A 27,325-nucleotide genomic window follows, 5' to 3' on the forward strand; every position below is an offset into this window, starting at 1 on the left:
AACTAAGGATATCACACACATCCATGTCCGAGGTAGGATTCGAACCTGCGACCGTAGCGGTCACGCGGTTCCAGACTGAAGCGCCTACAGCCGCTCGGCCACACCGGCTAGCCCGACTATATTGATCCAGTACCGGAGAAGAAGAGAACTTAAAGACTTCCAACAAACTCTAAATATAATTTCAAACCTTAATGAACCTTTTTCTCGCTGTCATCCCCTGCAAGATAATGAAAGGAAAAAAGTTTATAGCTTGCTGTATTTTTGCTGTTCATGCAGTAAAACTTCACCATCAGGCACTGCATTTTAATTTATTACTGCTCCTGACCACTAATTCTGAGCCGTGTCGGATGGTTTTTCGAGCTGTTCCATCGTCGCTTGCTGGCGCGATCCGTTATCCTGTCACATCACCGGTTGGCGCTTCGGTCGTCTTGTATTTGGCTCTTTGGCTGGAGGCAGGTTCTTGACGGACGGTGGGGTAGGCAGAGTGAGCGTGCGATTACGGGCACTGATCGGTGGTCGCTCGTCCAACTGGGCGGCTACTTGTACGCAGTCGTGTCGGTATGGACTGTTGTGCTCTACGCTGTTGCGCCCGATTGACTATCCGGGATTGCAAGTGACCGTCTGCTGATGCGGGCGTCGTTGATTTTGCCTGCCAACCGCTGTCATACCGTATTTTTGGGTAAGGTACTTCTGTTGTGGATCTTGGCCTCTGTGCTCCGGTGCTGGACTTGCTCCAGTCAGGCTGGTTTGCCCGCTGTTCTCCGTTACTCCATAGTCAAGCTACTACATTTGCCCTCCCCTTCTCTGCGTAAACTCCGTTTATGCATAATATATTTGAGTGTATTAAAATTGTTTCCCTTTTATTGCGATCTTGTCATTACTGCTTGGGTGCGAAATAATTTGGTTATAATATGTTCCAAGGCACAAATTAATGACTACAAGGTCGAATATCGAACCTGACCTTTAAGGTGGCAAGTTCTTATTTGCCCGACTTTTGTATGAATTCTGACATCAGGCATGGTCGTGACAAGCAAACGACAGCGTCCCGATGAATGCTGTCTCGTTTTCTGTGATCGCGTTGGAAGGTCTTGGTAAGATCCAGCACTTCTATTAAGAGAAGGAATTTATTGTTTTACTGTTGTTTAATAAGTCACTGCTGCAAAATACTAAGACGAATTCTTTAGGGACGAATGGAAAAAGTGGTAGAAGCCGGCCTCGGGGAAGGTCAGTTTGGATTCCATAGAAATGCTGGAAGACGCGAGGCAATACTGACCTACGACATGGCTTCGAACATAGGTTAAGGAAAGGCAAACCTACGTTTCTGGCATTTTTTAGACTTAGAGAAATCATTTGGCAATGTTCACTGGAATACTTCCTTTCAAATTCTGAAGGTGGCAGGGGTAAAATACAGGGAGTGAAAGGCTTTTTACAAATTGTACAGGAACCAAATGGCAGTTACAAGAGTCGAGGGGCACGAAATGGAAGCAGTGATTGAGAAGGTACTGAGACAGGGTTGTAGCCTATCGCCGATGTTATTCAATCTGTATATTGACCAAGCAGTACAGGAAACAAAACAGAAAAATTTGGAGTGGGAATTAAAATCCATGTAGAAGAAGTAAAAACTTTCAGATTTGCCGGTGACATTGTAATTCTGTCAGATAGCAAAGGACCTGAAAGAGAAGTTGAACGGAATGGATAGTGTCTTAAAAGAAGGATATAAGATGAACATCAACAAAAGCAAAAAGGGGATAATGGGATCAAGTCGAATTAAATCAGGTGATGCTGAGTGGACTAGATTAGGAAATGAGACACTTAAAGTAGTAGATGAGTTTTTCTGTCTGGGAAGAAAAATAACTGATGATGGTCGAAGTCGACAGGGTATAAAATGTAGACTGGCTATGGCAAGGAAAGTGTATCTGAAGAAGGGAAATTTGTTAACATCGAGTACAGATTTAAGTTCAGGAAGTCTTTTGTGAAAGTACACTCCTGGAAATTGAAATAAGAACACCGTGAATTCATTGTCCCAGGAAGGGGAAACTTTATTGACACATTCCTGGGGTCAGATACATCACATGATCACACTGACAGAACCACAGGCACATAGACACAGGCAACAGAGCATGCACAATGTCGGCACTAGTACAGTGTATATCCACCTTTCGCAGCAATGCAGGCTGCTATTCTCCCATGGAGACGATCGTAGAGATGCTGGATGTAGTCCTGTGGAACGGCTTGCCATGCCATTTCCACCTGGCGCCTCAGTTGGACCAGCGTTCGTGCTGGACGTGCAGACCGCGTGAGACGACGCTTCATCCAGTCCCAAACATGCTCAACGAGGGACAGATCCGGAGATCTTGCTGGCCAGGGTAGTTGACTTACACCTTCTAGAGCACGTTCGGTGGCACGGGATACATGCGGACGTGCATTGTCCTGTTGGAACAGCAAGTTCCCTTGCCGGTCTAGGAATGGTAGAACGATGGGTTCGATGACGGTTTGGATGTACCGTGCACTTTTCAGTGTCCCCTCGACGATCACCAGTGGTGTACGGCCAGTATAGGAGATCGCTCCCCACACCATGATGCCGGGTGTTGGCCCTGTGTGCCTCGGTCGTATGCAGTCCTGATTGTGGCGCTCACCTGCACGCCGCCAAACACGCATACGACCATCATTGGCACCAAGACAGAAGCGACGCTCATCGCTGAAGACGACACGTCTCCATTCGTCCGTCCATTCACGCCTGTCGCGACACCACTGGAGGCGGGCTGCACGATGTTGGGGCGTGAGCGGAAGACGGCCTAACGGTGTGCGGGACCGTAGCCCAGCTTCATGGAGACGGTTGCGAATGGTCCTCGCCGATACCCCAGGAGCAACAGTGTCCCTAATTTGCTGGGAAGTGGCGGTGCGGTCCCCTACGGCACTGCGTAGGATCCTACGGTCTTGGCGTGCATCCGTGCGTCGCTGCGGTCCGGTCCCAGGTCGACGGGCACGTGCACCTTCCGCCGACCACTGGCGACAACATCGATGTACTGTGGAGACCTCACGCCCCACGTGTTGAGCAATTCGGCGGTACGTCCACCCGGCCTCCCGCATGCCCACTATACGCCCTCGCTCAAAGTCCGTCAACTGCACATACGGTTCACGTCCACGCTGTCGCGGCATGCTACCAGTGTTAAAGACTGCGATGGAGCTCCGTATGCCACGGCAAACTGGCTGACACTGACGGCGGCGGTGCACAAATGCTGCGCAGCTAGCGCCATTCGACGGCCAACACCGCGGTTCCTGGTGTGTCCGCTGTGCCGTGCGTGTGATCATTGCTTGTACAGCCCTCTCGCAGTGTCCGGAGCAAGTATGATGGGTCTGACACATCGGTGTCAATGTGTTCTTTTTTCCATTTCCAGGAGTGTATTTGTATGTAGTGTAGCTACGTGTGGAAGTGAAGCATGGATGATAAATACCTTGGACAAGAAGAGGATAGAAGCTTTCGAAATGTGGTGCTACAGAAGAATGCTGAAGATTTGATGGGTAGATCACGTAACTAATGAGGAAGTACCGAATAGAATTGGGGAGAAGAGGACTCTGTGGCACAACTTGACTAGAAGAAGGGATGAGTTGGTAGGACACATTCTGAGGCATCAAGGGATCACCAATTTAGTAGTGGAGGGAAGCATGGAGGGTAAAAATCGTAGAGGGAGACCAAGAGATGAGTACACTAAGCAGATTCAGAAGGATGTAGGTCGCAGTAGAGACTCGGAGATGAGAAGCTGTGCACAAGATAGAGTAGCATGGAGAGCTGCATCTAACCAGTCTCTGAACTGAAGACAACAACAAAAGCAATAATAATAATAATAATAATAATAATAATAATGAACTGTTGCACATTTTGTTACTACTGTGATCTCTTGCAAATCTTACAGATCCCTAAAGGGCTTACGAGCTGCATCTTTATGAACGGTAAATTTGTTATTTTAAAGAGGTATTCCTTGGCCTAAAAAATTAATGTAGATTTGGTCTTTTTGGTTCGTCGTCCTAAAATCTATTTGACAGTTACTATTTACTCATATGTTATTCATGTTTATAAGTATATCTTATTAAATAAAGGATTACCAACTATTGTGAAGCAAGAAATGATCTTCCGTGAACTCAGGTTGCACCTTCCTCCCAACCTTTAAGTTGTTGCCGTATCCTGGGGCGTCCACTAAGATTTTAAATTCCATTTGCAACACATTTTGCATACAGTAGCATGTATCTGCAAAAGCATATCATTGAACAACTCACAATACAGGAGATATGACGTCATAAACATTCGAACAAAGCGCAAATTACGCAGTTTTTAGTAATTTTGGCTTGATTTTTCATTAATCTCTGAGTGAATAACCTGAAACTAATATAACCAACGTAATTACGGTTTTTCGTTTTCATGAATTGAGATCTTAGATACTTAACGTCAAATATTTAACACGCTGACACATTTGTAAAGTAATCAGACGTCTGAGGCTGTTTTGTACATGGGACTTCGATTGTTTAAGGAATTCTGGGTCGGGTTACTGGCATATGATCTGCAGCACGTAAATGTTGGTAATGTATGTGCTCTTGTAACATTTAGAGACGATAGCGGTCTGAGCTCCTTTCTTGGATGGAGAACAGATGCGCATTTGATAGGAAGCTACCGTCTCGGTGGAGCGCTGGTGAAGCCTGCGACGTCGACGGCGGTCAACGCAGAGCGTGACCGAACTGAGGGAAGCAGCTAAGTTTGACGAATTAGGCTGTGCTTGCAGGTGTGGGGAGCAGAGTGAGTCATGGAAGGGCCGTAAAGGGAGCCTCCGTCGGTAGCCGCCTTCCGGGTGGTTCACAAGTCGTGTATATAAAAAAACGTGTGTGATGAATATTGGGAAGTGTCAAGATACGTGTGTGTGTGTGTGTGTGTGTGTGTGTGTGTGTGTGTGTGTGTGTGTGCGTGTGTTTGTGTTTGAGTTTGTTTTAGGAGCCAGGTAGGGTTGCAGTCATCCTGGAGAAGAGTGGAATGGATGTTTCATTTGGAATCGAAGAGGTCTGGTTGAGAGGAAGGTGGGATGATAATGATAGGAGTGAGTCAGCTAAGAGTATGTCAGAGTCCTCTAGAACGTGTGATATAGAGGGCGTGGATTACGATTTTGCGGGAGATGAAGGAGGTGTTTCAGGCATGAGAAGAAGCAGTTACCTTTATTAGTTGCTACAGAACACGGGTCTATCCGTTTCGTCTTAGTTTATCGGTTATTCACAAGCCAAATCTGAGCGCACAAGAAAAGACGCCACAGAGATTACATGTAGCTCACATGTCTACAACCTTTATCATTGATCGCTGCTACACTGCTGTACATGTCTTCCGAATATGGATCCATTCGGACTGTTCTTTATAGGTTTCAACAATCTCACTGTCTGTATACTTTTCTCTATAATGATTCGAATATTAAGAATCTGAAATCTAGTAACCTAAACTAGGATACAAATTTACCTTAAACCTTACTGTGATCGCCTGGTGCTGTTGAGCAATGTCTATTTTGACACGATGCTGTAGTTTATCTCTGGTCCTTGAAGGTAAGCACGTTGTCCATAACATCGGATGAAATATTAATTGGCTAGTGTGGAGACTTATAGGATCTACTGCGGTTTAATAGTTTCTGAAGAGAAGATGATTAAACAGAAATGCAAATCCAGTAGGACGCAATCAGAACTGTGTTCTTCAGCCACCTGAAGCACAGCTGTGTGCAGACTGTGAACGTCTCGCCACAAGGCCGACGCTTTTCCAGCTAATTAATTATATGGTGAAAGTTGTTGATGACTTGTTGGACACAGCCACATTTATCTGCAGCTAGGAAAGTTGGCACGGGTGTCTGAGTACAGAGCACAGTCGGGCACCGTGGGGCAGTCAGTTATTGTAAGGAGAGCGACCAGCTTACCGACATACACTGAGAAGAGCCCGAAGTTTAAGCGTCCGCCACGTTAAATTTGCGTGATGTATTTTCCCGTTTTTCGCGTTCTTCTCAGTGGTATGAGTGTTACTGTTTTCTGGATGAACATAAAATGAATGTACTCTCAAAAGCCTGTGATTTGAGGCATAATCTGCTGGCATGCCTTGGTGTGTCGGGTGAGGCGTGCCATTCGTATATGTGCGTTACCCTATGAAAATTGACGTTACAGACTGTATAGTTTCGACTTCATGCGCTAGGAACGTTGCTGTCGTGTCACTTGACGAGGCGGTCCGCGAACGTAAGTCTGTGAATCAGGCCCACAAGTCGCCAAAGGTTTCCCACGCCTGATCTATAGCATCACTTGTTCCTTTATCCTTTCTGAACCCGAAATAGTCTTCATCAGTATTTTCCTCAACTTTGTTATCAATTCTCCTAAGTATAAATAAGTCCGCCCCCGTAGCTGACTGTACAGTGTAGATGGCTACCAAGTGGACGACAAGATTCAATTCTGGATACTGCGAAGGATTTTTCCTTCGTGAGAAGACTGGTACAGAGTGCACTCTACATCATGATACCAGATGAGGAGCTGCTTGATTGAGAAGTAGCTACTCCAAGTTGTAGTAAGTTGGCACCATGGCCGGGGCACACGCATACAGAGCATTTTCCCACCATCTGCCTGACTCCGAAAGGCAGAGAACGTCAAGGTGCTGGTCTACATCCCTTGGCCCTTCAGGGCGTGGGCGAGCAGATTGGTTAATATGGCTCACGTTGCAGTCTATGTAATATGCCTGATAAAGCTGTCCTATAATTAATCGTGCATCTATAATTTTCGAGGTATTAAAGTCTATAACTACCGTCTGTGGACTAATTTGCTTTAAAATCAGGCTTAACATTAGTACTGCTGTGATTATGCTAGAACTGGAGTTGGACTCTACCAAAACTACGGTTCGGTAGAACTGCACATCATTCTGTGTCAGTCCACTGTGTATTTTGTACCCTTGTATAATATAAATTGCACTTTATAAATAATAAAAATTTGTTGGTTGTGTAACTCCTGCGTTTTTACGTAACCAAAGCAATTACTTTTGGTGCAAGTACAGCTTTCATGCACTAGCATTATATACAGGGTGAGTCATCTAACATTACCGCTGAATATATTTCGTAAACCACATCAAATACTGACGAATCGATTCCACAGACCGGACGTGAGGAGAAGGGCTAGTGTAATTGGTTAATACAAACCATAAAAAATGCACGGAAGTGTATTTTTTAAGACAAATCTACGTTTTTTTAAATGGAACCCCGTTAGTTCTGTTAGCACATCTGAACATATAAACAAATACGTAATCAGTGCCGTTTGTTGCATTGTAAAATGTTAATTACATCCGGAGATATTGTAACCTAAAGTTGAGGCTTCAGTACCACTCCTCCGCTGTTCGATCGTGTGTATCGGAGAGCACCGAATTACGTAGGGATCCAAAGGGAACGGTGATGGACCTTAGGTACAGAAGAGACTGGAACAGCACATTACGTCCACATGCCACCACCTTTTTATTGGTCTTTTTCACTGACGCACATGTACATTACCATGAGGGGTGAGGTACACGTACACACGTGGTTTCTGTTTTCAATTACGGAGTGGAATAGAGTGTGTCCCGACATGTCAGGCCAATAGATGTTCAATGTGGTGGCCATCATTTGCTGCACACAATTGCAATCTCTGGCGTAATGAATGTGGTACACGCCGCAGTACATCTGGTGTAATGTCGCCACAGGCTGCCACAATACGTTGTTTCATATCCTCTGGGGTTGTAGGCACATCACGGTACACATTCTCCTTTAACGTACCCCACAGAAAGAAGTCCAGAGGTGTAAGATCAGGAGAACGGGCTGGCCAATTTATGCGTCCTCCACGTCCTATGAAACGCCCGTTGAACATCCTGTCAAGGGTCAGCCTAGTGTTAATTTCGGAATGCGCAGGTGCACCATCATGCTGATACCACGTACGTCGACGCGTTTCCAGTGGGACATTTTCGAGCAACGTTGGCAGATCATTCTGCAGAAACGCGATGTATGTTGCAGATGTTTGGCCCCTGCAATGAAGTGAGGACCAATGAGGCGGTCGCCAATGATTCCGCACCATACATTTACAGTCCACGGTCGCTGTCGCTCTACCTGTCTGAGCCAGCGAGAATTGTCCAAGGACCAGTAATGCATGTTCCGTAGATTCACTGCCCCGTGGTTTGTGAAACCCGCTTCATCGGTAAACAGGTAAAACTGCAACGCATTCTCTGTTAATGCCCATTGACAGAATTGCACTCGATGATTAAAGTCAGCACCATGTAATTGCTGATGTAGCGACACATGAAACGGGTGAAAGCGGTGACGATGCAGTATGCACATGACACTAATTTGACTCAGTCCACCGGCTCTCGCAATGTCCCGTGTACTCATGTGTGGGTTCATGGCAACAGCAGCTAACACACCAACTACACCCGCTTCTCCTGTGACGGGCCTGCTACGGACCCGTTTGCGTGCTACGACCATACCTGTTGCATACAGTTGGCGGTAGATGTTTTGCAATGTGCGGCACGTTGGATGCTCTCTGTCCGGGTACCGTTCTGCATACACCCTGCAGGCTTCAGCTGCATTTCGTCGACACTCGCCATAGATGAGTATCATCTCCGTCTTTTCAGAGTTCGAATACACCATGGTCACAGTTCCTACAACACTACACTATCACAGACGTCTGGTAACACGGTGTACTACAGTTGGTCTGCGTGCGGAGACGAATGCAGAATAACAATAGCAGCAAGCGCTACATGCGGACACTGCAACAGCTAGACCAAACCACAACAGTGCACTACAGCCGCACTCGTAAACACGGTCGTCATCGTAAACATGTCCCAGCAGATGCTGCTCGCCGACCGTGGTCCGTGTTTGTTACAACACGCAACTGAACGTCGGAGGTTTCAAGCGTCAACTTTAGGTTACAGTATCTCCGGATGTAATTAACATTTTACAATGCAACAATCGGCACTGACGTAGGTTTGTGTTAAAAAACATACTTCCGTGCATTTTTGTATGGTTTGTATTAAACAATTACACTAGCCCCTCTCCTCACGTTTGGTCTGTGGAATCTGTTCGTCAGTATTTGATGTGGTTTACGAAATATATCCAGCGGTAACGTTAGGTGACTCACCCTGTATATACAGGGTGTTACAAAAAGGTAATGCCAAACTTTCAGGAAACATTCCTCACACACAAAGAAAGACAATATGTTATGTGGACATGTGTCCGGAAACGCTTACTTTCCATGTTAGAGCTCATCTTAGTACTTCTCTTCAAATCACATTAATCATGGAATGGAAACACACAGCTACAGAACGTACCAGCGTGACTACAAACACCTTGTTACAGGAAATGCAGGAAATGTTCAAAATGTCCTCCGTTAGCGAGGATACATGCATCCACCCTCCGTCGCATGGAATCCCTGATGCGCTGATGCAGCCCTGGAGAATGGCGTATTGTATCACAGCCGTCCACAGTACGAGCATGAAGAGTCTCTACATTTGGTACCGGGACTGCGTAGACAAGAGCTTTCAAGTGCATCCATAAATGAAAGTCAAGAGGGTTGAGGTCAGGAGAGCGTGGAGGCCATGGAATTGGTCCGCCTCTACCAATCCATCGGTCACCGAATCTGTTGTTGAGAAGCGTACGAACATTTCGACTGAAATGTGCAGGAGCTCCATCGTGCATGAACCACATTTGTCGTACTTGTATAGGCACATGTTCTAGCAACACAGGTAGAGTATCCCGTATGAAATAATGGCGGTGAATCGAGGTCCGCAGCTCGTGGTCGTGCGGTAGCGTTCTCGCTTCCCACGCCCGGGTTCCCGGGTTCGATTCCCGGCGGGGTCTGGGATTTTCTCTACGTCTTGATGACTGGGTGTTGTGTGATGTCCTTAGGTTAGTTAGGTTTAAGTAGTTCTAAGTTCTAGGGGACTGATGACCATAGATGTTAAGTCCCATAGTGCTCAGAGCCATTTTTTTAGTACATACTGACGAAACTAAAATGAGCTCTAACATGGAAATTAAGCGTTTCCGGACACATGCCCACATAACATCTTTTCTTTATTTGTGTGGGAGGAATGTTTCCTGAAAGTTTGGCCGTACCTTTTTTTGTACTCAATAAATGCGAAAGTTATTTATGAATAACAGAAACATGTTATGTAGGTTAGACGACGTATTTAACAGATGTTTGATACATTTTTGTTTCGCTGCTTTTTTTATTTTACCTTTTTGTTGAGAAAATTGCGTTTTCTAGCGCTGTATGATAAGTCTATATTGTTTTCTTTTCGTACAACACCCCTGTTTCTTCTTACAAATCAATAATTTTTAAATAAAACCTGATTTTAACACTGACTGTTTCAAATCTGTAACAAATACTGTTATTTAAGTAATAGACAGAAAGATAAATACATAGAACAAACATGTACCGCATGTTACCCGGCTCTTTATACATCATTGCTCAGTTGGTAAAGTTCACTTGTAGGACACTGACTGCATTTGTAGCGAAAGCGATCGTAATGAGGTAACGCCTGATAGCTATGCCGCACACCTAACGTACAGGTAACGCAGGTACGACCTTACCTGACCAAAGCTACTAGGATAACTGCTTGTAGTGTAGGCTCGCTTGTGATAGTCTACGGTAGCGTACGGTAGTTTGAAAACTCTAGCTGGAATCGCAGACCCGCAAATTGCAGGGAGGAGTGTTGTGGGCGCTGCTGGAGGCCAGTAAATCTGAGGCGAGTAGCGGCCGCGGCAGCCGTGCCAGGCGGGAGGCGCGGAGCGGCGTGTCGCCGCGGCGATTAATGAAGGAGATAAGCGGCCAGCCCGCCGCTCTGCGGCCCCGGCCGGCCGGGCTCTTGGCACGCGCCAGCAACCGCGTGTCGCGCTCAATGGCGCCAGCAGGCGCTTCCGAGACACACCGCGGCGCCTGCGGTGACGAGAGCGCCAGCGCTGGCTGCCTGTCCCACCTGTACGGCTGCCACGGGCCGTCACCCCCAAGCACACGCCTCATTTTCCACCGTCCAGCGTCTCCACTGTGCCACTTCACTAGGCCTGCCACCTGACGGCCCTTCCACACGGCTGCCCGTCCAGATGCCAGATGTAGTCAGCTAGAAGTCGCTTCTCATTGAACACTGAGCCTGATTTCACACGCGAGGCACTGAGTTTCACTTTCGGCCAGTCAACTCAGCAGCTACATCTACATCTACATTTATACTCCGCAAGCCACCCAACGGTGTGTGGCGGAGGCCACTTTACGTGCCACTGTCATTACTTCCCTTTCCTGTTCCAGTCGCGTATGGTTCGCAGAAGAACGACTGCCGGAAATCCACCGTGCGCGCTCGAATCTCTCTAATTTTACATTCGTGATCTCCTCGGGCGGTATAAATATGGGGAAGCAATATATTCGATACCTCATCCAGAAACGCACCCTCTCGAAACTTGGACAGCAAGCTACACCGCGATACAGAGCGCCTCTCTTGCAGAGTCTGTCACTTGAGTTTGCTAAACATCTCCGTAACGCTATCACGGTTGCCAAATAAGCCTGTGACGAAACGCGTCGCTCTTCTTTGGATCTTCTCTATCTCCTCTGTCAACCCGACCTGGTACGGATCCCACACTGATGAGCAATACTGAAGTATAGGCCGAACGAGTGTTTTGTGAGCCACCTCCTTTGTTGATGGACTACATTTTCTAAGGACCCTCCCAATGAATCTCAACCTGGCACCCGCCTTACTAACAATTAATTTTATATGATCATTCCACTTCAAATCGTTCCGTACGCATACTCCCAGATATTTTACAGAAGTAACTGCTACCAGTGTTCGTTTCGCTATCATATAATCATACAATAAAGGATGCTTCTTTCTATGTATTCGCAATACATTACATTTGTCTATGTTAAGGGTCAGTTGCCACTCCCTGCACCAAATGCCTATCCGCTGCAGATCTTCCTGCATTTCGCGTCAATTACCTAATGCTGCAACTTCTCTGTATACTACAGCATCATCCGCGAAAAGCCCTATGGAACTTCCGACACTATCTGTATACTGTTCCTTTTTTTTTTTTTCTTTTGGTGGGAAAGGGCGGGGGCGGGGGGGGGGGGTCGTGAGATTGCATCCGGAACGGCGATACCACTTCTTTCGAAATGGTCGCTGTCAGCCTTACTCGTTACAGTCCTCGAAAGAGAGGAAAAGGCTCTAGATCGTACAACACATAATTTAACAAATTTAGACAAGGAGTTCTAAAACTACCTTAGGCTGCCAAAGACTATCATAAAAAAATATGGACTACGGTAGTTTTTTTAGTAGCCGTGATCAAGTAAAATCGTAACCATATTACTCAACCATTCAAGGTGGTGTTTTCCAACAGTGTAACGCTCGCCCACATACCGCCGTAGTATCCCAACATGCTCTACAGAGCTGTGAGAAAATGAAACACCTACAGCCGTCCTTATGATGTCATTTATTGTGTAGCTACCAGCTTCGGCGCTTCAGTGCACCATGACAACATAAGGACTGCTGTAGGCGTTTCATTTTATTATAATAGCGAATGGCCGCAGTCCCCCGGCCATCCTGGCACAAGGATGGACATACAAAAACTTGCTCTACAGAGTGTCAACATTTTCTCTTGGCCTGCTCGATCATCAGACCTGTTTCCAATCGATGACGTATGGGACATCATCGGGCGACAACTCCAGCATCATCCACAAGCAGCATTAATCGTCCCTGTATTGACCGACCAAGTGCTACAGCCATGGAACTCCATCCCGCAAACTGACATCCAGAACCTGTACAACACAAAACATGCATGTTTGCATGCTTGCATTATTGATGTACCAGTATTTCGCATTTGCAATGACTTATCTCGAGCTTACATCAACCCGTGATCCTGCAATTTTAATCACTTAATATTATCTAGAAAAGTGTATTCCTCGAATTGCATTGCTCTGCATTAATTATTTTTTGGTGCTGCGATTTTTTCCCGTTAGTGTAGTTGCATTCATCAGGTGTCGAGCACGGATATCGTTGTTCACTGGTTGTACCAACCAAACTACGAAAGTTAAACGTTGCACGCCGCCATAGCGATTGTTTCCCGAGGCCAAACCAGCAAAGTCTGTGCTACAATTTAAAGAACGGTAAAAGACACAGGGTACTTGTATAGCTCCATACTTCGTGAAAATCAGCACGTTTTCTTTCTATGCACTGTTTCTTTTGTATATGGTTGATCAGTTTTGTAGTTTATCATAGTTAATGCAGAATACTTTCTATACAATTTCCAACTAATTTCTACAATTTAGGACATACTGATTGTTACAAAAAGATAATAAAAAAGGTGATTACGCCAGATTTTGTTAAAAAAAACTTCCTCAAATTTAGGTACCATTTATGCCTTCTCCAATAACACACACGTGAAGAAGACCAAATTTTTATCAAGTATCTATGATACGTTGCCTGGGATACTACTACACCTATTTAATTTTGCGCACTAAGTGTATTAACTAGAAAACATTATTATATCTTTTATTTTAATTTTCAAATGTTTCTCCTAGTTAAAAATTTTATTCCTGTATAATCTAGTTGAACCTGCAATAAAGTTTAGGTCTATTAGATAGGTACAGACAGTTACAAGTTGTAGAAAAAAAGCTTAAGGAGATGCGTGTACCTAAATTCTGAAAAGTTCAACTTGCCGGAAATTGTCATATTAAGCCTGCCTCATAACATTACTAAAGCAGAACCTTCATCTGCTGAGTTTCATTTTCAACCTTCCTGTAGGCATTCCTTTTAGTACTTATTACTGCATTGGTGAATATAAATTACTTATATTTATCATATATCCACATACTTCATATTTCCACAGAAATAATTATTAAATTTTTCTGTTGTTTGAGATTACGAGGGACAAAATACATTTTGCGTAAAAGAATATATAATTGCTTGAAATAAATATCTGTCTACCAACATAAGTCTACATTTAATTCATAATTATGTGTACAATTCGGGGGGTTATTTTGATATAATTTCATAATCAGTTATTGATTATCGAAGGATCGTCGGTGATAAAGGAAGTAGCAAAATGTAAACAATGATGTGGTGTAGACTGCCCGGAATTATTAGTATTTATTGCACAAAAAATCTGTAGCACTAAGGCAATAATCTTTCAATATGGATTGAACAAAACCCTTCACCAAAGCCTAAATAGGCAGGAGCATTTTACGAATGCTGGGAATCAGCAGTGTTAAAATATACAAAATTGTTCAAATGGCTCTAAGCACTATGGGACTTAACTTCTGAGGTCATCAGTCCCCTAGACTTAGAACTATTAAAACCTAACTAACCTAAGGACATCACACACATCCATGCCCGAGGCAGGATTTGAGCCTGCGACCGTAGCAGCAGTGCGGTTCCGGTCTGAAGCGCCTAGAATCGCTCGGTCACAGCGGCCGCCTTGAAATATACAACACATCCCAAACATAATCGCTGGAAGAAAATTTTTCCGGTTCTTTTGCGAATACTGATTATCTTTCACAATTTAAATAATGGCGGCAAGGAAGTATTCATGACTGCGACACTAAAATTCCGTATATAGTAATCGTTTTTTTCATTCTGAACCGAATAAAGTGTATATGAATGTAATCACGAAAGACTATAGAACTTAATAAGGCAATAAGAAAAAAATTTCGATATTTTCATCATTCAGAAGTACCCTGTGCTCTTAAGGAAAATACCACAAGACAAAGTCCTCCTTATATAAGAAAAGGTCTTAACAGGCACTGCTCTATGCGGAATAATATGTGTTGATCATAGTGGGAAAATTGGGCATTGCATGACGTATTTTTTGCCCTGAATAGTGCTTCTCGCTGCCGAGAAGTAACTGTACCACTTATAATATACTCTATCATTATTGTCAAGACGTTGTGGAGGAAATTATTCCGTTAATTTGTAGTAAAAACTTTGATTTTTCAGTTGTCTGATGTAAGGTTAGTCACGTACTTCATTCGTGTTAGTCACTTAAAAATAGAGTAATACTATTTTACAATATTAATGTTTAAACAACTTTTTTTAGATTACAGATGTAGTTCCTTACTGTTTCTTTCGGCTTGAGGGTTTCATCATCGAACCACTAATGTCGGCATGGTGTCTGATGGGAAAAGCGGCCAGAGAGATTACCCGAGTAAGATTTTGTCACTTCAATGTATTACGCAGAATGCTACAGATCAGACAGGCGTCTAAGACCCTATTATACACAAATATGTCATCTGTTCAAGTGGTTCAAATGGCTCTGAGCACTATGCGACTTAACTTCTGAGGTCATCAGTCGCCTAGAACTTAGAACTAATTAAACCTAACTAACCTAAGGACATCACACACATCCATGCCCGAGGCAGGATTCGAACCTGCGACGGCAGCGGGCGCTCGGTTCCAGACTGTAGCGCCTAGAACCGCACGGCCACTCCGGCCGGCTGTGTCATCTGTCATTCTATCTCTCCGAGACGATATTGAATTGATGAGTTCATATTCTTTTAAAGTGTACATGTCCTATTTTATTGGCTTAACACAAAAATACGACCGAAAACGGTCCTTTGCACCAGATTCGTGGTGCGTCAAGACGCCTAAAAAATATATCCAGAAATCAGAACAGACATGAAATCCTGTCAAAATGGTGCTTCACACGTTACCCCACCGAGTACGGAGTAGTAGTCACAATGTAAGCCTTGAGAAAATGCATGTTCTTCAAATATATTGCCCGCATCTCGTGGTCGTGCGGTAGCGTTCTCGCTTCCCACGCCCGGGTTCCCGGGTTCGATTCCCGGCGGGGTCAGGGATTTTCTCTGCCTCGTGATGGCTGGGTGTTGTGTGCTGTCCTTAGGTTAGTTAGGTTTAAGTAGTTCTAAGTTCTAGGGGACTGATGACCATAGCTGTTAAGTCCCATAGTGCTCAGAGCCTTTTGAACCATTTTTGGTTATAAGTAACCCCGTTTTGGTACCGAGAGAGGTGGCGCAGTGGTTAGACACTGGACTCGCATTCGGGAGGACGACGGTTCAATCCCGCGTCCGGCCATCCTGATTTAGGTTTTCCGTGATTTCCCTAAATCACTCCAGGCAAATGCCGGAATGGTTTCTCTGAAAGGGCACGGTCGAATTCCTTCCCCATCCTTCCCTAATCCGATGACCACGCTGTCTGGTCTCCTTCCCCAAACAACCAACCAACCAACCCGTTTTGGTGAAAATTCAATTTCCTGTACCTTCTCCTATATATAATGACATGGTGGATAAAATTTCAGCCCTGTCCGTAGACGACGGAGTTGCGTACGGGGTATGGCATGAATAGAAATTTGTTACAGAATGCAAGGATGGGCGACAAGTACTAAAAATAAATTTATTTCAAATCGCGTAAATACCCCAGAGGAGCGTATATCTTTGTACGGCTAACTGGAATCAGTTACATGCTTCAAGCACGTTGGAGTGACCGCGTCAGTTTAATCACCGGGGGGGGGAGGGGGGGGGGTTTAGTTTCGGTGAGCAAGTTTTGATCTTTGTAGAGGAAATACAAATGTAAAGAACCAAAATCGACAAAATAAAGACCGCACTACGAGGAAAATTGGATCCACAGACAATGCATTTAACAGCATCCATATCGTAAAACTCTTCCTTTATGGTAGCCCCATAAACTACTCATTGGCTCAGATACAGTTATCAGCACTCAGGCGCTTCGACGTTGTCATTTGCTTATGCTATTACAGTCGTGTATGTCCACAGTTTATGTTCATTAGGGATCATATATCTAATGGATTAGGCCAGTAAAGTGTAGCGTCGCCAGTTTGTTAGCCGCGTTGTTTTAGCTGCCCACACTACGGTGATGTAATCGTAACGGTTTATAAACAAATCACACAGACAGCTGTTAACAAGGAGCCTATAATCAAGACAGATCCGTTGATTGGGAGAGAGACACCTGTATTAGCAGTAACTGTATAGCACTTTAAGTCGCTTTTTCATCTTCACATTACACTAAGACGTGAAAAAGTGAGAAAATTAGCACTGAGGTTTGATGCATATAGTCATAGTGAGAAAATACGAACGCTGATCACTTTGAACAATCTTTTCAATTTTTTATTTTTCTAAAGAGAAGAAAGAACACCGTAAGAAGAACAATTCGAGCCCATGCGAACTGGTTATGGTGTATAACGGATAAAGCTGTGAGCACTTACTTTACCCAGTTTTTATCTCTGCTGGTGTATGAGCCGAAATCCATACACTAAATGCTATTCTTTTCGACTCGCTAGAACAATTAATGGAAAATGAAATGTTATTCGTATATCACAATCCCTCTGTCTCTCGATTGGTCAAGCTTACAACTGCACATCAAAAGGTACTATGATTGCACAGTTTACGCATGAATAAATGACGTCTACTGAACTTAATTGTGTCAGTCATTAATATCAAAGATCAACAACAATAAATGAATGATCTGCAGTAATTGGAAAGGAAATCATGATAGGGATCTCAGTCGATCTTATAGTGTGTGAAGCTTTATAATTCTGTGCTGTGGGGTCAATTGTCAAATCAATTTACAGCCATTAATTTTCTTTCGCGACATTGAAACTGCATTTCGGAATAGATTTTTCTTGCCGGGATTAACTTCATTTTCGGATTACACTACAGTCAGATTTATCTGTGAATATTACTACCATACAGTACAAGTTGCATTTAAATGAACGTGATATTCTGCTGAGTTAACACGTGGCGTCATCCCAGCTGGACATACCATATACGATTAGAGCGCTTCCCTCATCAGTGTATCTGCTTCAGATCGAAATAACTAATCCTTTTATTTTTCATGTACTATTAGAAAACTTGCCTTATTTTTATAAACAAAATTTTGTTATTTCGAGTGTTCTGACTGGAGAAGAGATAGGAGGGCAACCTGTAGTAAATGTGCACCTATTCCGTCAAATGCACAGTAACGCCTGGGTTTTCCGCGACAGTACTGGAAAATATGGTCTGGTTACTGTTCGGTCTTAATGCTAGAAGGCAGCGTATTTAAGAATCTTACTTGTTCAAACAAAGATAGAGTAGGAGTCATGTCCAATGACTAGTTTCGAGAAAAAACAACAGACAAAATTTCGATAGTGAAATGTCTTGAGCAGATGCTGAATACCAGTCAAATAATCAAATAAAACATTGTTTTCGGTTGGGAATGGTGTTTTTATCGTTGACTGACATAGCTTTTGACCTGAAATACTCATACGAACGAACGGACGAGTTAATGCTCCGACGATACGAACATTATTCACGGGCACAGTGGAGATAGCTTGGCAGTTATGTTATGTTATGTTATGAAGTAATCTGGAACATCGGAGGAAAGTGCCAGCTGCTTAGTAGCCGCCCTCATTTTCTTGTGCCACTGTGAGATGGAAGCTTTAGTCTGAATCGATAAACAGTCTTGGCCTCTTAATTGAAGACCGTCTAATCTTTGCCTATATCTTTTGGCGAGCAAAGCCGTCTTCCTAAACTTCTGATTTATCAGCGCAAACATCTGGGCAACGATTGAATTTCGCTCTCAGTCCAACCTGGCAGTTTTCCTAGCACCAAAAGTAATTCCCAAGACGACGGCAGTAGAAGAATCAGAAGTCTTTTTCCCAGAAAGTTTGTCAGATTATACGATAGATCTCCTGCTTTATGATCATTACTTTTATACCTTTCCATTGTAAGTACGTAGCAACAAATGTCAGACAGTGCCAGTGGAAGAAGATAAACACTATCAGCTTTTTTTTAAAGATATGTACATACATCGCTGAAATTTTCAAACCGCTGAAACCAGTTGCTACTTTTCGGACGACTAACACCTTTACAATGTTCATGTGAAGGAAATCAGGTTCCGCTAATGCTTTTATTCTGAAATAAAATATTTCTTTCAGGTAATTCATCAGGAGTAAGTCTGGATCAGGACCAGCGCCAGTCACGGCGGTGTTCCTCTACTGCTCATAGGTTGGCAATACGTCAGTTTCGTGTAGCCACAAGCATGATGTTGTCACATAACCAATGACAGACGAGTAATGAGGCAATACATTTCTAGCGCCGAAATTTAAATCATTCGCTTCTTCGTCGTTGTCAAAATTTTTCGCTATTTTTTTCTAAATATGTGGCTAATTACGAGGTTGTGTTTAATTTGGGATCTAACAGCATACCTTACATTTCTGCGAATGAAACGAATAGCAATTAAATTTATAATCTTGACTACCACAAACATCTGACTGTATGTTCCGAATGTGTGAAGTTCTCGGAAGTTGTGGTATACTGACTACAGGATGTCACATTATTCCTTCAACTCTTGCTTCGAAACACGTTGTCTGGCAGCTGCTCTCTTCGGCCGTGTAAAGCCAACAGCTGACACACCCTCTTTCGTTCCCATCGTGCCTCACGGCGAGAGATAATATTGTTGTACGAAACATGTAAGCCACTATTCCTGATCTAGACTTTTTCCCTGATCAGTGTTAACATGTAGGTTATTGTTGAGTTCACATACGAACATAACCATCGCTACGACATTACAGTTCTCATATGACTGCAGTTAAGTTGGAACATGTGCGAGTAGTTTCGGCCCACGAACAAACCAAAAACCACATTTTAAACATAACACCAGGCATCGATGAACAACTGTGCACAAACTCGTGCTGAAGTACAAGAAGTCATGCCAGTTCGCGGAAAAACTCATACAGTGTTGAATACGTGAATTGGTGGGGCAGAAATGTATGGTGACACTACAAACATGTGTTCCGTTTCGACAATAACAACTTAATGTTTCCAACCAATCAGTAGTGGGAATTAATAGCAGTACTATTTCGAAATAATAGCCTGAGCGGAGAGATACACCTGTTATTCGATGTGTGCGGAAATCTGCATGCAGAACTTTACAAATTTCATTGCCCTAACATGTCCACATTAACCACACTACATCTACCTGGAAACGAAATTGCCACTGACGCTGATTACTTTCTATATTATTAGCGGTCACTGGCAATTTCCTGAAGCAATCCGAGAATGAGCACACTAGATTAGGAAAAGATTGGCTGACATTGTCATGCTGGAAAGCAATGGGGGGAAGGGTGGGCGGGGAGAAAAACATGGCACTAAGCAAAGGATCCATCTCGGCAGAGCAACGCCCGAAAACCTATGTCGGGATAACCGGGCGGAGATTTGAATTCGGCTGCTAAACACAGTTTCACGCAATGCCACAGCGTGGTGATAGAGAGGTCACACAGATACTCATTTCCCATCCGCTTTTCGACATCGTCTCCGTGTGTAAGAAAGGAGGCGAGAGAAGGCCTCTAGAAAGACCTTGACGAGAGCTTTCCGCACTACATTTTTTTAAAAGTTTAATACAAAATATTAACTATCGGTGACGTGTGTAGTAAGGGTTACAATAATCTAAAAGTCAAATATCAAAATAGAACGTAATTTTCCATTTACTCTTGATTCACGACATGCATAGATTTTCAGTTTTACGTCGGTAGTTGCAGGCGCTAGATAGGACGTTTTAAGAATCTCCGTACACAGTTTGTTACTATTAAATAGAACAAGAAGTTTTTCCGACTGCCAAAGTAATGAATTACTGTGATGAAGTACTATAAAGGGAAGACTAAATATCAAAGTGTATTACAAGACAATCTTTTACATTATTTCTAGCGTTTTACACTTAAAGCATTTCAAAAATTAAACCTCTGTGATCGTTGCCTCATTTTTATGTTAATGAGCAGATAATTCACAGGCTGCACTTAACGTGAATCAGGAGCGAAACAGACTGGAACCTGTTGCGACAGAAAGTTTACCGGCGTTGAATCTCTGGGTAAGTAACGAAACATTTTAAACTACACGCTCGGATTATTATCTGCAGTTTGGCGGCGGGCGTATCGTTGCTAACTCTTAGGCTAGCATATTTAGTAACACCGCACATGTTACTGTACGTTCATTTTCTTCTATCAAATCTAAATAATGTCTGACACAGTACTCTCGTAAATTTAACAGCTGCTTTGCAGATGTACCATTAAAACTAGAACGTAGGCTTCGCGAATTGAACCCTGAACGACGGCACACAATGGAAAAAATGTCAGTTTTAAGTGACTGGAGACATTGTTTCTGACTACGTTAATGTAAAGCTTAGCAAAGTGAAGTTTCCTACTGACTACGACAGCAGTCGTGTTAAGATTTTTTCTTCATGTGGGACACCAAAGCTGTACGCTTGTTGTTCCATATTTGCAATGGTTCCACCTTGGCTAATGTTTACACGTATTTACGTTATTGAATTTAACACGTTTCGCCAATTTCGGCCTTACAAGTCAGTCTCAAGTGCTGCAGGTACTAGTCTACCGTAATATGTCCATTGCTAAATAATCGGATATGTTACAACATTCTGGCGCCTACAGTGCAAAACTAAATAAAATGGATACGGGTAAACAAATGCCTAGGCGGCACCATTACAGTGTTAAGAGTTGTATCAAGCTTTTTGTTTTCAGTTTATTGGCTTTGGGGATGTGCACGTACAGCCATCTCAATAGTGTCTTTCTTTCGTTCTTCTTTCTTTCACTGGTGCCATGTCCCGCGCTGACGCAGGGTCGGCATTGTTAGGAACGGATTTGGCAAGGTTAGTGGAAAGGGGTGGCCGGATGCCCTTCCCGCCGCCACCCCGTACTCCCTGGGACGAAAGTAGTGCACCCCTGCTGTCTACGTCTAGTGTAATTAATGGAATAGTGCGAGCGTGTTCAGATGTCTGCGAGTCGTGTAACTGATGCGGAACGTGGGGGCCAGCCCGGTATTCACCTAGTGGGATGTGGAAAACCGCCTAATAACTACATCCAGGTTGGCCGGCACACCGACCGACGACGGTAATCCGCAGGGCGGATTCGATTCGGGGACGGCGCGCCTACCCGAGTCCAGGAAACAGCACATTAGCGCTCTCGGCTAACCTGGCAGGTCTAGCCATCTGAATAGTGTAATGTCAGTTATGACGATACGGACGTAAGGAGAATAGAACACGCAGTCCCCTAGCGGTGATAATCTCCGATCCGACCGGGAATCGAACTCGGGCCCCTTAACTTAGCGATTCGACATTTTCTCAAGCTTCAAAGGAGAACAGCAAAGGTAACAGTTAACACCGCTTTCGCCTCCTACCAATCAAGGCAACGTAAAACAAAAATTAACAGAACAAGGCATATTCAATAAGTTTCCTTTAATTTACGTCCATGGTCACAATCTTTTCTGTTTAACAGATTACCGGTTTCGGTCTTTAATGACCATCATCAGATCTGTCTCATAAAAACAAAGTTTTACTGACAACATGACTCGTGCATGTGATGTGATTTATATGTATTTGACGATGCTGGTGCTGATTCCGCATTTAACAGTTGACTATGCCACTATAGCTGCAGTGCATTAGGACTTTGTTTTTGTCAGACAGATCTGATGATGGTCATTAAATACCGAAACCGGTAATCAGTTAAACAGAAAAAATTGTGACCATAGACGTAAATTAAAGGAAACTTATTACATATACGGGTCACTGCGTTTTTTCGCGTCGATGTCGCAGCTTGTGAAACACGGGATATTCTATCGGATGTCGTTTCAAAATGCACTGTATGTCTTCCAGGCACACTATACATCTAGATGACTACAAGCACACACTGGCGACGGAGCACACGCTACGTCAGTGTGACGTAGAGTACGCTGTGGTGGGACTGTAGAGAGAAGCGGTACTCACGGACGATATTGACGATCTGCTGGCCCGCTTCCGGCGGCGGTCGGCCGGCCGTGGAGTTGGTGAAGGTGGTGCGGCAGATGCGCCACAGGCCGGAGTTGCTGCGCAGGAAGTAGCGCTTGGTCTCGTTGATGTAGATGCCGCCCTCCGGCGCGGCCACGTTGAACCAGTGGTCGGTGGAGATGGCGACGATCCACAGAAAGACGGAGGCGGCGACGAGCACGGTGCACAGCAGCAGGATGCGCCGCTCGCGGAGGTAGCGCGCCTCGGCCTTGGCGGCCACGGCGTCCGCCTCCGCCTCGCTGCCCCGTCCGTCGACGGCGGGGGCGGCGGCGGTGTTGGGGGCGGCGTCGGCGGCGTCGGCGACGCCCGCGGCCTCGCCGTCCCCCAGGGGGCCGGAGGCGGCGCCGGGCGCGCCCCCGCGCCGGGAGCTCCTCAGCTTGCCCGAGGCGCGCCGGTCCATGTCGCCGCTACTGGCTGCGGCGGCAGCAACAGGTGGCGGCAGCGGCAGCGGCTATTGTCCCCCCACCACGGCACTCGCGAGTCACGCCGCACGCTGCGCTCACAGCGGCCGACGGCACATCCCGCGCGCGACTGCGGCCACAATGCTGGCGCCGGCGACGGCCCGCCGAAATAAAGGCCTCCCCGGCCGCCTCCGCCTTCTCTTTCACTCATTAGCGCCAGAAATAACGCGCCGCCGCGACGGCTCGCTCGGCGGCGACATTTCGCCACAGCGGTCGCCGCAGCCGCGGCTTACCTGCTTCGCGACGGTGTCGGCCCCCCGCGGTCTCGACATCTCCGCTCGGAAATAAATGCGGGCGCCGCTATAACCCCGCGCAGACCGGAGACGGGTGGAGCAGCGCAGCGCCGCCGCTTTGGTACTGCGCCAAGCCGGGCGGCGCCGCGCCGCTCACCGCCCACTGCGCCGGCCGCACCGGCCGAGCTGTTTGTTTGCGCGACACCGGCCGCCGGGACCGCTGTGGGAAGCGTAGCCTGACGCGCCAGCCACATTAAATAACCTCCTCCCACCTTCGTCTCTTCCCCTCCTTCGCGTATTGCTCAGAGTGTAAGCGGCACACTCGATTCAACAACGAATTTTCACTCTTCAGCGGACTGCGCGCTGGATTCAAACGCCCTGGTAAATTAAAACCAGCTTGAGTTCTAAAACTACCATAGCCTACCGTAAGGCGCGATTCCGAACACGACCGCGGACCGCAGACTGCACCGACCGGCTGCAGGCGGCACCACTGGTTGCCATTGTTTGCATTGTGAGGCGTGCTGAACGCGGCGGCAGCGTCGTCTGCCGCCGTATACCTGCTTCGGCGGGAGACCGCACATCCGGTCAGGGACCAGTAGTGCCGATGCCGACGATCCGCATAACGACCGGAGACTGCTTTTACTGGCCGAATATACCCACATTTGTGCCTGGCAAGCATTTTGGTGGAGGTATATTAAACTCCTTTGCGGCTATTTTCTTGCCCATAGCCGATTTCTGAAATATACCGTTATAAGACTCTTTTCCGTAGGCGCCGACATCAACGAATTTACAATTTGCGTCCACAATAGCCAGCAGAACAATTGAAAAAATCGTTGTAATTAAAAAACAGAGATCCACTTTTCTCTGGTGCCCTTATGCTATCATGTTTTCTATCTTTAGCGCCTACACAATTAGGTATATTGCATTTAAGCCAAGATTCTTCTTCAATGCGTTTGAAATCTAATTCAGTAGAAGGTGGCATCAACATGGGCAGCAGCCTTATTCTTAATATCTTCAAAATATTTTTAACAACTCTTGATATGTAAGATGGTGATATACGACAGGCAAATGATAAAGACCGGTAACTTTCGCCTGTGGCCAAGAATCTGAAACAAACGAAAACATACAGCTAATATAAGTTCCATTTACAGGTGATGACTGTAAGAAGAAGTGGAAATTTTTAAGAGACAGTTACCAGAGGTTCAAGAAGAAAAGCAAATTAGAAACGGGCTCTGCTGCTTCAAAAAATTCAAAAACAAAAAGTCACAAACAGCTATCGTTCCTTGACAGTGTTGCACAACATAGATCTGGAGGAACAAATATTACATTGACATCATTACAGACAACAATACAAGAACGCCAAGAAGACAGTGGAGATCGAATTCGTCAACTGGACCTTTCGGCATCACAGGAAGAAGATATGGCAGAAACACATACAATAGGAAATAGTGGTGAAACATCTGTGTTAACAACCAATGAACGTTATGTGCCAGCACGGAAAAGAAAACGCAGTAAAGTTCGTAGTAATGATGATACAATATTACAAATGTGGAAAGAAAGGGACGAAATTAGGCAAAATTTACTAAAAACGTTTATGGAACACAAAGATGATGATATTGACTTGTTTTTCCATCAGCACAGTTGTAAGGAGTTCACCTCCAGTTTATAAGGCAGAAGCCAAAAGAAAAATTAGTATGATCGTTTCTGATTATGAAATAATGGCTGCACAGTGCAACACACATCAGCCAAGTGATAACAGCAGCCCTTCAACCTTCACAACTCTCTCACAAGGTCTTGGAACTGCAGCACAGTCTAATAATGTATAACATTTTGTGGACTTACCTCAGCGTCAAATATAATTTTTCTTCTGCACTTATTGCGTTTCTTAGGCATTGTGACATTATGTCATCTTTAATAGAACTGAGCACGAAATTAAACTGTCTTTTATTTAAACGACAGTAGCTCCTGAAGATATTTTCATCACCTAACAAATGTCTTTTTATCGGTGCTGTGTAACTACCTTCTGCAGTTCTACTCACATAAGTAAGCGTAGACTACGGCAGTTTTCCTAGCAGGTTTCATCAGTTAAGGTTGTACCCACATTACCTGTACGTTAGTCGTGCTGCATACCTAACAGGCGTTACCTCAGAACGATCCCTTTCTTTACGAATGTGATCGTGTCTTACAACAACCCCCTTGAAAAAACGGAAGCGGTGTATCGTCTAGAAACTGACTCGGAATATTAAAGGCTTGCATAACGTACAGAACATTTTTATCCTACAGAACCGACAATTCTGCGCCGCACTAGATGGGGGAAAATGTAGCTCGAGGAAGCAGAAAAGCTGCCTTGGACATGGACGTGTTCTATACGAACGATTAGCCAATACCTAAGATACGAATTTTCCCTATACTGACGATGGCTATCACAAGGCGGAACGTTTCAGGAAGTGGAGATAAAGTTGCAGAATAGCTTAGAAGCAAAGTCAACATACTACAATGATAACTCTCTCAAATTAAATTCCACTAAAACGAAGGTTTGCGCTTTACGACTGCACACGCGCCAAGGATATAGGAAGCTGCTCGTCATCTAGAATGGGTCTATCGAGCGGTTCTAGGCGCTTCAGTCCGGAACCGCACGACTGCTACGGGCGCAGGTTCGAATCCTGCCTCAGCCATGGATGTGTGTCATGTCCTTAGGTTAGTTAGGTTTAAGTAGTTCTAAGTTCTATGGGACTGATGACCTCAGATGTTAAGTCCCATATTACTCAGAGCCATTTGAACCATTTGATGGGTCTATCCTTGAGCACGCAGACCAATCGACATAATTCGGAGTGACGTTTGACATGTCCCTCACATACAAACATCTAAGTGAGAAAAAACGAAACAAGGTAGCTCCAAGGAACAACATCCTTAGAAAGTAAGCTGGCAGTAAGTGGGGCACCAAAGCGACCATCGCTTTAGTACTTTGATTTTCCGCAGCTGAGTACGCGTGCCCTGTCTGATTTACATCGGCGCGTGCGAAGAAGGTCGACAAAAGCGTTAACGTAACCTGTAGGCTAGACGAAGGACGCATGAAGCCCACTCCACTGGAAAAGCTCTACCAAGTTTCATGTTGAGCAGTCCCAAGTCTCGTAGGATAGCTCACGAACATAAAGAGCAGTTAAAAGAGACATTTGATGAGCGTCATCCACTATACGATGGCCTTTATGGATTAAAAAAGACTAAAATCAATGTATCGGCTTCTCAATTACACTTTGGACCAACCTCCTGTCGGCTACACTATTTCAAGACATCGACCAAGTGGTGCTGAATTAAACTACAGGTCATGAAAATGCTAAACCGTATCAGAGGTGTGGAAGCAAAAATAAAGAAAACAATATAGGTTGATTACATAGCGCTAGAAAATGCAACAAAAAACTAAATTTAAAAAAGCGAAACAATAATATATCAAACATTTCTTCAGAGTTCATCGAACGTATATAAAACGTGTTTCTGTTATTCATAAATAACTTTCGAATCACTCTTGCCTTTCATTGCGTACAAAATAACAACAATAATTATAGATACATATTTTTATGTTTGTGCATGTAAACTGTATTTGCATCAAAAGTAACAATTTTGGTGTCATAAAAGCACAGAAGTTACACGATTAACTATTTTTATTAGTTTTTAACTATTTTTATTAGTTATAAAATGCAACTTCTATTCTATAAGGATATAAAATGCACAGTGGACTAACAATGAGTGACGTGCCGTTCTAATTATGTGAAAAAATAAAACAGACAAGTCGCTGCTCGAGT

At 44.6% G+C, this 27,325-nt stretch overlaps 1 protein-coding gene across 1 annotated transcript in view; it reads right to left on the bottom strand.

Annotated features, from left to right (window-relative positions):
* LOC126457439 (uncharacterized) overlaps positions 1-23,651 on the bottom strand; it is a 298,987-nt gene extending 275,336 nt beyond the window's left edge. Inside the window, exon 1 of the mRNA XM_050093717.1 lies at positions 22,772-23,651. Coding sequence (XP_049949674.1) covers positions 22,772-23,231 — 460 coding nt within the window. The 5' untranslated portion in view covers positions 23,232-23,651. The remainder of the gene's footprint in view (positions 1-22,771) is intronic.
* Between the last annotated feature and the right edge of the window lie 3,674 nt (positions 23,652-27,325).

This window comes from Schistocerca serialis, chromosome 2 (genome assembly GCF_023864345.2).
Source record: "Schistocerca serialis cubense isolate TAMUIC-IGC-003099 chromosome 2, iqSchSeri2.2, whole genome shotgun sequence".
In the NCBI taxonomy this organism is placed as follows: domain Eukaryota; kingdom Metazoa; phylum Arthropoda; class Insecta; order Orthoptera; family Acrididae; genus Schistocerca; species Schistocerca serialis.